This window comes from Acipenser ruthenus, chromosome 14 (assembly GCF_902713425.1).
Source record: "Acipenser ruthenus chromosome 14, fAciRut3.2 maternal haplotype, whole genome shotgun sequence".
NCBI classification, from domain to species: Eukaryota; Metazoa; Chordata; class Actinopteri; order Acipenseriformes; family Acipenseridae; genus Acipenser; species Acipenser ruthenus.
In genome coordinates, this window is record NC_081202.1 from 19,229,555 (window position 1) to 19,241,210 (window position 11,656).

The 11,656-nt window shown below is 34.8% G+C and overlaps 1 protein-coding gene across 2 annotated transcripts; it reads left to right on the forward strand.

The window, feature by feature from the left end:
- Positions 1–1,890: 1,890 nt before the first annotated feature.
- On the forward strand, positions 1,891–10,085 carry LOC117419940 (synaptophysin-like protein 1). 2 transcript variants are annotated; one of them, XM_034033348.3, is made up of 6 exons: positions 1,891–2,356; positions 2,504–2,575; positions 6,323–6,441; positions 7,142–7,346; positions 8,028–8,219; positions 9,126–10,085. In XM_034033348.3, exons 1-6 carry the CDS (start codon positions 2,339–2,341, stop codon positions 9,264–9,266), a joined length of 747 nt encoding a protein of 248 aa, XP_033889239.1. In that variant the 5' UTR covers positions 1,891–2,338; the 3' UTR covers positions 9,267–10,085. The 2 variants fall into 2 exon arrangements, with proteins under 2 accessions (XP_033889239.1, XP_033889240.1); XM_034033349.3 differs by having other exon boundaries at positions 1,896–2,042.
- The last annotated feature ends 1,571 nt before the right edge of the window (positions 10,086–11,656 follow it).

Sequence of the window (11,656 nt, forward strand, 5' to 3'; positions counted from 1 at the left end):
GTACTATAGGCTGGGTATTAGCATTCACTAGTGATGGGACTGAAGCCTCAGCTGATCCCACATGAACCCATTGAAGTAAACTGTGTTACGAAGCAAAGCTTCATGTGGTTCATGTGAACCACTAGGTCATGTGACCCATGAACAGTGTTTAGCAGTACCTGATAGGAAAGAAACTTATTTTTTATTTTTTTAACCAGTACATACTGTCTTTGTCAACAGTGTATTTCAGTCAAGCTGAAAAGAACGTTTTTTTTTTTGTTTTGATTTTATAAATCAAGATGCTGCTTTTTGTTTTATATTTCATAAACATTTATATATTTTTCAAATTAACAACAAACAAAAAAGCATTGTGTACAAAAAGAGCTCTTTATGAACATTCGGTAATACATCCTCCAATCTATTATAAGTGTATAAAGGATACAGAGTACACAATTTCTTTAAAAATGGAAACGGCAGGGTTTCAAACCCACTATTTTCCACCTCTACTTCATAGCTAGAGCTATTGTACATGCGTCACTGAAGAATCTGCTTGTAAACACGGACCGAAATATCCTACACCATCTTACACACTACAGTTGCTGAAGCCTCTCATCAAATTAAGATGTCTTTTATTTCAAGCAACAAGAGCTTGATATTTCTAGTATGATTATTTAAGAAGGTTTTATTGGTTAATTGCATGTATGGTTGATATGAAAAATAAATATTCCAGGCAATTTCGAAGAAAATTCCAACCAAGCTCTCAAATTACATAATTGAACCCTTAATTGAACTAATAATTTGATTAATCTGAGCTTTTTAATTATTTTAAACAGACGAAGATTTAAATTTAGGTATAACATTGTATTAAGTAATTGAGAGCTTGGTTGGAACAAAAACCAGCAGGATGATGGTCCCCCAGGACCAGGATTGAGAATCACTGCATTAAGGGCTTTCGCCCTACCACAGTAATAGGGAAATAAGGCTCTATCCAATATATACTTTCCCTCAGTCACTCTGTCACACATGTTGGCCATGTTTACAATCTGTAGTGATGCTGCCCATGTTTCTAGCAGAAGCTCAGTAATTGTTCCTTTTAATATCGAATCAGAAGTTAACAATCTTTATTAGTGGTTGTGGTGATGGAGTGGCTTTACAGATCCATCACCATGTCCCTCTGTAGCTGTTCCCTGTTTGTCATTCAGCTCCTTTCCACCTTCAAAAGCACCACAGTCTAATGTGAATACATTTCAGACGAGGGAATTATCCCCTTTACATTTAGTTATATACAGTTACGAGTGTAGACCCCTAATGGTTAATACAGGATCTGATGGACAAAATAGTTTGTGCTGTTGGCCATTAAACCAGATTCAGTATTTGTACTAAAAAGGCTAAAATATTAAATGCAATATGCAGGATACAGGTAATTAAGTGTGCAGAGCAGTTTAAGAAGGTTTTTCCTTAATAAGCCCATGTTCATTATGTTTATTGAACCAGCACAGCCACTTAAACTGTCTGCTCTTACCAGGATAGACTAGGCTGGTCAATGCTGTTTTTGCCAACAGCGCAGAGTGATGTAGTTGCAAGCTGGCTTTAAAGTGAATGTGTCCCTTAGCTAAAACTGCCTTTGGAGAATGAAGCAAAAAAATCTGTCAAGACTATTTTCTTAGAAGGTATATAACTGCACAAAGAAATATAAACCGTTAGGAAATAAAGTAACGCCGCCTTCTCTCTTAGAGTAAGATTGAATGCACTGTACACGTCAACTTTAAATACAGTGTGAGTAATTCATTTTAGTTTTAAAAATAATCGCAGATCCACACCCCAGAAACTGTATTTGACTTCATGACTGAACGTATTAAACGTCATATGGGTCTCGCGGCTTTCTGTCGGTATTTGTTTGTTTGTTAATGAGGTCAGATGATTCATATCAGGATTCTTCAGGCAGGGACAGAAAGAGAAAGTGCAAATCAACTGCAAAACCCAATACGGATAGCTAGCAAAGGCTAGCGAAATCTGTGTCAAACAGATGGGAAGATTTTGACCACCAACAGTAAAGGTTTTAGGTTTGTAGGTTTGTAGATCGGAACATATAAATTAATCGCAGTAGGCAAAATGTGGGTTGCTTAATGAGAAAGTGAGTGACCAACAAAACATATGCGGCAGCTACGGAGCAAATGTAAAATTATTTTTTGAGGGAATACAACGCACATGATTTGCCAGCAGCTGTGACAATAATTAATTTAAACAACGTAAACTTTTTTTCACCACTTGAGCTTTCTATTTATTTTAATACGAAAGAAGAGTTTGGGATTTAAAAAAAAAAAAAAAACAACTTCCTTCCACAAATCGAATACAGGAAATGGATAGCTTGGCTCAGGTAACCAAAAAAAAAAAAAAAAAAAGGGGAGGGGCAATCTTAATCAACTGGCTGACTCACAAGTTCAAGGAACACGTTTTACTGTAGTTACAGTTCTACGATTACATAGTGTGCACATTTAACGGGTTTTTTGTTGTTGTTTTGCAGAAGATGACAGGCCTACAGTTAAACTTTCGGCCCATCATGGAGCCGCTGGGTTTCATCAAAATCCTGGAATGGGTGAGTATTATGACATTTCTTGAGAACCCATCCGCAAGGGCCTTGCACTGCAATTCAAATCCGATTAAGTGCACGAAAAAAGTGGTTGTGGCAAACTTTAGCTTCACGGATCGTAGGCCCGCAACTGGAAAAGATCAAATTAACTATATATATATATATATATATATATATATATATATATATATATATATATAATTATATGTGTGTGTGTGTGTGTAATTTGAAATTTGTTGCTGCCTTTTACCATATGTGATTGTGAAATGTGCTGGTTTACCCAGGCGTGGCGTGGCACTCATCCACCCTGTAGTTTGGCATACAACAAGTTATATTGCTTAAGTTAGTCTCTACGTCTGTTACGAGATACTGTCTGTAAGGATCGCATATAGAAACATATGTAAACATTGAAAAAAGTCATGCAAAAATGTGATTCATAATGGGCAGATAATTGCCACATGTTCGCAATAAACATTTGTAATCTTTTTTTTATTATTATTCCTAATTGGAGTCATAAAACATGAGTAATGAGAGTTCTGTTTTGGGTTAGCAGCAGCCGGAGAAATCGAAACTTAACTTGCACAGCCTTGTGTGCAATAAATAAGACTTTTCTCAGTTTAGCTGCCAGAAAATGTTCTGAAGATTATACTTTTTGTTGTTGTTGTTTAAATCGGTCGTAAAGTGTGTGGTACTGTAAATCACAATCATGCAATTCTTTTAATGTTAAACTTTGCAAAAGTCAAACGTACACTGTTATTTATCAAACGCATTTATAGTGCATACTGGAAATTCTGAAACCTGTTACTTAATAATACACAGTAGCATTTACATTAAATCTGTACATCCTGTTAGAACCATCTGTAAAAAGACCATGGGTCAATTACAGCGTACCAAATTTAGTCCACTTGATGTGTCTAACTAGTGGATAAGCAGGTTTAGTCCACTTGATTGGACTAAAGTTAGTACACCTTCTAATCCCCATTGCAGTGTATCAGAAGATAAGCATCACAGGTGGATCATCTGCTGAATCAGACTAAACAAGATCCCGATTCAGCATGTCATTGATGTTCAAGTGGATTAATTTAGTACTGTGAAGGATAAGACTAATTTAGTACGCTTGCTCGTCCTAATAAGCATTTACTGCTTAATGTAATTAATTAATTAATTAATTAATGTATTTATTTTATTTGCAGAGACAGCTGCATTTTCCCTATAAAATGACAAGTACATCTGAATAATCTGTCCATTTCTATGTCCGGCACGTTCTATATATATATATAGACCCCTACATTTTAAATAGGTTTTTTAATCATGTGCCTTTGGTACCGTTTTCAGTTAAGGCAATATAATTTCATTTCATGTGCTTTAACTATAAACAACTAATAGTCCCTTAAAGTCACGCAGTTAAACTTTGCTGTGCCTATGCAGCGGTGTCGGCAGCTGAAATGCAAGTATGATCTGCCAGTTTGAAATGTGCACAAAATGACATGACATTTATTGTTAGTTAAACATGTTTAATCTAATAAAAATGCATCTTTCTTTTTGTACAGGGATCCCTTTATATAGTTATCAGACTCTGAATTCCACATGTCGGATAAGTAAAGAAGGGTTTATACAGCTATAATTTTAGGATTGAGAGTTAAATAAAAACAAAAAAAACTATATGAACATAATTTAGATATTTTATTCAACATCATGTAGTCAAAAAAACTACAAAATGATATCTCAGAAGTATACCGGAAGCCAAAAGAAGTACAGTGTTTCATGTTGGATTTCGGAATGTCACATTTTTCAGTTTATAAGTTTTTTTTTGTTAAGTATATGTAAAACTACAAAATGGTATGTAATTTAATATATAAACATAACATTATTTAACAGGTTTCATTCGACTTTATGATGCAAAATGTGTTTATTCTATAGGGTGATGCAAAACTTTTGTCCTCAGCTGTAGGTTAGTCCCCATTGTCAGTCTAATGTGTTCCACTTGTTCCGATCAGTTAAACCATGTACCGGCAGGGGTGAAAAGTAACTTAAGTATTTGTTTTCAGGATCTGTACTTTACTTAAGTACATTATTTTTGGGACACTTTTACTCAAGTACGTTTGTTTAGAAAATATTGTACTTTTTACTCCACTACAGAAGCATCTCGTTACTTGTTCTTTCAGCACAGTGACTCTTGCGCTGGCCAGGATTCTGATTGGGTAAAGCAGAGTCTGCTTGCTTTGATGATGACATGGTTTGTTGATGCCCAACCAGAGACCGTTTTTGATTTTTAAAACAACCAATCAACAAACACAACGTTTAGCTGCAGAGGATGCATTAGTAGTTTAGAAGAGTAACAGTAATCCACAAGCAGTTTCAAAACAGGATTTCAAATTTAACATTTGATCCTAGAATTGTTTCATGAATTGTGTTTTATTCATGAATAAATGTTGTGACTAAAATTTAAATTCCTGATTTGAGATTTAAATTAAGCATTTGAGCCCGAAGGAGAGGGCTTAATCGTGTGGTAATGCCCGCTTCGTGCAGTTACATGCGCAAGCCGAAGGCGAGAAGGCTCCTGAGGGCTCAAATGCTATTAGAATATGGATACGTTAAACAAGTTTTTCTAATAAGTGTTTAAGTCTGTTCGGGTTCTTTGGTTTAATCCAAGTGGTGGACCCTGTAGGCTACTTCCAGTTGTGGCATAAATAACAATTTAATGCAGTACACCGTATTTAATTAATTATTCTATATATAATTAAATATTCTACTTGCATGCAGCTGTTCGTACCCTGTTTTGTGAAGTGTTTATCTAACTTTTTTTTTTTTTTTTTTTAAATAGGATTTGAGTGCATATTTGTACAGCCAGCTAAATATCAGTATTTACTGTTAGGCTACTTTTTTAATGTGTTATTGGTAATCGTGCTGTTGTGTTCATAAAGTTTATTCAAAGTGCTGTCAGAACACGTACCATGTCTGTGTTGCTGGTGATCCGTTGAAATAAAGTTATTGAATGTCAGTCTACATCCATTTGTTTTACAACTTGTGAATAAAACCATAGAGTAGTTGCTATAGCCACTGATTAACACTATTTTCGATTGAGTTTAAAAAAAACAAACAAAAAAACACTTTTTTTGCTATTCTGAATTTAAATAGATACAATAAGGGCAGCTAGGAAGTCTGCAGGACAAGTTTTCTTTTTTTTTTTCAGCCGCATTTCCATGGGTAGAATTTAAGGGCGGCTACTTTTTTCTTCTGATACTTGAGTACTTTTAAGATCTGATACTTTTGTTCTTTTACTCAAGTAGTTTTCTAGAAGGATACTTTGACTTTCACTTAATTACATTTTTTTCCAAGTAACAGTACGTTTACTTAAGTAACACGTTTGAATACTTTCTCCACACTTGGTTACCGGTATCATCTGTTTGGTACGCTGCAATCAGGATTGAGTTAGTACAGATATGCAGGATTTTCTGGTCTGCATTTTAATCCACTTGATGTGGACTAAATCACTGGTATGCTGCCATTGACCCCATCTGTCTAAGATAACTATTTGGACAGTAATAAAATGGTCATAAACAGCTTTGACTGCTACTTATTGGTCCCACAGTGATTTTTGGTGGGGTGTGTTTGGTGTTCAGGGGTAAGAGCAGATTAACTTTTAGTTCAGGTAACTGTGAATACAGGTGTTATTGCGTTTTACCTTCTATGGGCACTGAGCAGTATTTTGAGTCTGCCTGACTGTGTTTTTTTTTGGTTGTTATTTTTCAGATTTTTGCAATCTTTGCATTTGCGACTTGTGGTGGGTATAGTGGTAAAAGTGTAATATCAGTTTTCTGCAGAGATGGACCAAATGCCACCTTGAATGTCAATTTCAGTTACCCTTTCAAGTAAGTATGAGGTACATTGTGAAGTATATTTTCATTAGCTTTGTTGAAATTTAAAATGGGCGTTGTTCTTTATTTAACCTATAGTGGAACACATACAAGTCTGACCCATAAGGTCACCTAGGGTACAAGCTCCAACACCAGCACACAACAAGTAGACCTCCACACAAGAAAGCTCTATTTTACACATTTCGTTCTAAACTAAAAAACATATTTTGTGAAAACTGAGAAACTGAATTCATACCTGTCTGTTCTTTGCATAGTACGTTATCTCTCTTCAAATATTTTAGTTCATATTATTATTATTATTATTATTATTATTATTATTATTATTATTTATTTCTTAGCAGACGCCCTTATCCAGGGCGACTTACAATCGTATTAATTAAAAACTTACTGTCTGTGGATTGGTTGCAGTAAATTAAACGTGGCAGATGTAAATCATGCATAGTATAAATTACTAATTCATCATTTATGGATGTTTTGCATTTGTACATGTTTGATAAAATCAGTTTTGTAATACTGGTGTTGTTGTTACCCATGGCTAGTCTCATTGCTGAAGTATCTTACATTGAGCTACTTTTTTTTATTGGCTGAGCAAAACCAAGGCAACAAACATTATCTATGATTGACTGTTTTTGAAGTTATGGAAAATGAATATGACTGATATGTTTCTTACTGACATGATTTCTCTTTTTTTCAGGTTAAACCAAGTTGTGCTTGTTCCTAGTGGAAAGGATATATGCAATAGAACTCTACAGGAAACACACCTCATTGGAGATTCCTCCTCATCTGCTGAGTTCTTTGTTTCCGTGGCTGTCTTTGCATTTCTTTACTGTATTGCTGCCCTGGTGTTGTATGTTGGATATTTGCATGTTTACAATGAATCAAACCGTGGGCCAATGATAGTAAGTGATTTAAAAAATATTTCCTCTTTTGTGTGCTTTAAAGTTAAGATGTTAGTTAGAAATAGGAACATATTATTTGAACTGGATGAAATCATTGGTGAAACAAAGTAGGAATTCATTGCACTTGGATTTTGATCTTTCATTTATAGTGTTAGGATCCGAGTTCTTTTGATCTAGACTGATAAGTTATGTTACTATATCACAGTCCTGGATCAACACAAATATATACAGTAAGTACATAATAGAAGGACCCTATTTGAAAATGTCTATGCCCTAGCTTTATATGAGGCCAGTCAACAAATTCCTTCAGTACTTCAAAGCAGTCAGAAATAGTCAGCTTTTAATAAATAAAATCTCATTCATAATGTTATAATACCTTTTTTTTATTACCTGCTGCAAGGACTGAGTATTGGTAAGTTTTGCTTGCTGTTTTAAACTGAGACCTATTTCTGTGCAAGTAAAATATAAAAACCAATGTAAACTACATCTATTCTAATTATAACCCAGTGGCATAAATGCATAATAAAACAATGTAAATCGTCATGCACAGGAGATTCGGTTTCCAATGGCTATCTTATTTTTATTTTTTTAAATTTTACTACCATGGTGTGAACTTTTACACAGAAGTCATGGTTTTTTAAGGCTGTTTTTTTTTTTTTTTTTTTTCCTGTACTTCTCTAGGACTTCGTCGTGACGTGTCTTTTTGCCTTCTTTTGGCTGGTCAGCTCTTCAGCCTGGGCCCAAGGCCTTCGAAACGTTAAGACTTCTATAGGTATTGAGGGAATCCGGGAGACATTGTCAGCTTGTAAAGAAGATGGTATCACTTGTGATGTTACATCATTTGCTAATATGGGAGGCCTGAGTGTCTCAGTGGTAGGTACCAAACTTCATTTTTATGAAATATGTAATAGATTTGTTTTTTAAATGACTAAAATATAACTACAAAACATTTTTAAAGATTACATTTGGCAAAGAGTGGAGTTTGTAAAATACAAATACTGCTTTATTGATTAACAGAAAACAAATCAACTAATTGAAAAATCACCACATGTACGTTAACATAAAATGGTTTTCTTGTGAATGTATTTAACTATTTTGCAACAGTAATAAGTGAGACAATCTCAATAACCCAGATAAAGAAACTGAAATCAGAGTTCTTGTTTTCTCTCTTTATAAACCAATTTGAAAATATAAGCAACATCATTCATATGTTTAAGTAAGCAATAACACATGTGGGGCTGCAGTAGTTATATAATTACTACATGCTGTGGGTGCATTGAGAGGCACGAGGCGAAGCCAAGTGCCTCCAACCACCCAGGAAGTGCAGTAATTTCATCCTACTACTGGACACCCTGGAGTGTGTTAATGTATTTATAAAATGGGCATTTAAAAATGCATAACATTGTGTTCCCTGTCATTACTGAATAGAACTAAAGTGTGCAGTTGTGCAAACATTCTGCATAGTCATGTGTTCATTAACAACCAATCCGGGACCATTTTCACAAAACACTGCTAGCACTTAGCAGGCTGCTAGCTAGCAAGCTATCCTATTTTTTTTTTTTCCTCTTTCTAAAAACAATATTTCAAGCAATAAAGTTTAGTAGATATTCACCAGGAATCTATATGATTTAAAGGGTAAATATGATCTTTCTTTCTTTTTTTGGAAGTTGGATTTAGCAGGCTGCTACCTAGAACTGCTTTGTGAAACTAGCCCCTGAACTCATAGTTTGTCCATTTGAGACGCTGCTTTAATATGGATGTATTTTTACTTGCATCTAGGTGTTTGGCTTTCTGAACTTGATTCTTTGGGTAGGAAATGCATGGTTTGCATTTAAGGAAACCAGCTGGCACACCCCCCCACAGACAGGCTCCACCACTCAGCAGGGCTCAGAAAGTGTGTCTGCACCGCCACGGATGTAGGTCACATTGGGGAAATGAAGAGAGACCCCTCTGTTTTTCCAAATTATTGTTTAAAAAAACAACCTAATGCAGTCTGTGTGATACTGTGCAACACGTCACAATGTAGTGTATTAAGAGTTGTGTCGTCTGCTGTGCTGTTTAACCTTTTGTGGCAGAGAAGGGGAAGAAACAAATAAATATACATCAGGTGTACATTTCTGAAAGAGTTTCTCTTTAAAAATAAGTTTCTCATGAATATATTGGGAAACATAACTGATGTAAGTTTCAATATACTCACCATTGTAACGTAAATCTTTTTGTGGAATGTTAAAAGTTCACTACATTATTATTATTGTTTGTGATTTATGAAAATTTTTTTCATTGCATCATTCAGATTTACTTGACTTTTTCATTGCCTTTGAAGTTTGTGAAGAACATGCATGTATTTTCATGAATGAAAGCAGCTGTTTTGCATAGTAATTTTATATACTCTTGCTTAATAAGCGCTGCACACATTTGTTTGTCAGTATTTCATAAAACAGCTTTGCAGAATTGTTATATGTTCTAAGAAGAAGAAAACTAATTTTGTATTCAGTAGTATATTACAGAAATAGATTCACCAAAAATGTAAAGTTAAATATTGTGTATCTTGGCATATTGTGTTTTTTGGGTTCCACTAGGCTGTGCTGCATTTGTTCTGTAAAAAGCCGATGAGCAGTTTTTGTGTACTTATTTGATTTCTTTATATTTACTCATGTCACTTTCTGGTTTATTGCCTATTGCACCTGGAAAAAAGTGTCTGCAGAGGTTGTCAAAATACATCTAAAAGCAGTAATCTTTTGTTTGACTCTTGTTTCATATTTGGTAGCCTTGTATAGTACACACTTTGTTCCGTTTCAGAATTAGCTCTAATTCAAGTACCTGTTTAAACAAATATGAATAAGAAAGTTAACCTGTCACAGGGACATACTGAAACGCTCACATTTACACATGACTGGAAAAATGTCATGTGATGCACAACATTTATAGTCCCTTTTATTTCTGATGAATGTTTTTTTTGTTGCATGATAGATTTCTTTCATGTGCCTTAGCACATTAGTACATGTTTTACCAAGGCTTAATGTCAGGCTATACCATTGTTTACACCTTGTTAATATAGAGACATTTCTTATGAGTCATATATGCTGCCAAGCTTTTTACCATAAAGGAGGTGGTTAGTATCTCGCTGCTCTTTAAATGTGAGTGCTTTCTGCACCGTTTAGCACATTTATACAAATACATTATACACTTTAAAAAAAAAAAGTTCTTGATAGTTTTTATATTTTAAATGCCTTTCATTAATGATGTAAACCACAACAAGAAATGTATTTAAACACAACGTTACTAGACAAATTACAATTGTAGCTCTTTTTGAGCTTTTACATACACAAGATTTAACTTTCCGGTTTTGTGTGCATGATGTCAATTTAATAGACTGCTCGAACTGCAGAAATAAACACACTGCCTCATATAGAGCTTGTTAGTATGGCTTGAGGAGCGATCACTCCAAGTTTACCAGTAATACTGATTTTGTCTTCCACCATAAATTCTTAATATTTGAGGAGTTATGGCCGATAAAACTAATGCCATATAAAGCGTAAACAGTGTATCATGTTCTTGGTTTTATTCATTTTGAATGTTTTCTATTCTAGAAAACTGACTTGCTCATTAAAATAAAAAATAAATAAAAACGTGGTTTTGGAGCATTTTGTCAACATACTTAACAGTAACCCGTTGACTTAATTTCAGTTAAAAAGCCTTGTTATGACGGAATGAAAGGACACAGAAGCATTGCCAGCATCCCACTGCAACTCCAAATAAAGCCTTGATGTCTCCAATGCTTGGAATTTGTATTGCACTTGCATAATGTGGCTTTTGTTTTTTTTATTAATCTTGTGACTTGCCCCATCTCTCGTTGTCTTCCCAGTGCTCACTACTAACAAATGGTGCATTCTTTCAGAAGTGATGCTAGACTCGTCCTACATTAGTTTAACTGTTTCATCATTATAGCTTCCTCGTTGCGATCTACAGAACCATGGTTATAACTCTGCAGTTCTTAAGGCTGTGAATGCTGAATTAATGATATTACTATCATGAAATAGTGCATCAACATGACCTATGCTGACTGTATGTGTACATATCCCTTGAGGAAGAGAGATGGTGGTCAAGCTATTTTGATAGCTTGGCTTGCTTTCTTGTCTGTCTTTCTGGAGGGCAGTGGCTTCTCATCTTGCCCTTTACATACATGTGTTGAAGGTCACATACATTAATTTACAACTTTGAATAGAATCCAAAAACTAGTACACACTTTCTAAAATGGGACTGCTGCTCAGCAAGCACTGTAAGCGTTACGCACTAGACCATGTGACAGT

What these genes read in the sequence shown, in the direction of transcription:
- LOC117419940 (XM_034033348.3), top strand. An exon ending in CAAACCGTGGGCCAATGATA is followed by an intron (nt 7,347 to 8,027) that starts GTAAGTGATTTA and finishes GTACTTCTCTAG; the next exon opens with GACTTCGTCGTGACGTGTCT. An exon ending in GAGGCCTGAGTGTCTCAGTG is followed by an intron (nt 8,220 to 9,125) that starts GTAGGTACCAAA and finishes ACTTGCATCTAG; the next exon opens with GTGTTTGGCTTTCTGAACTT.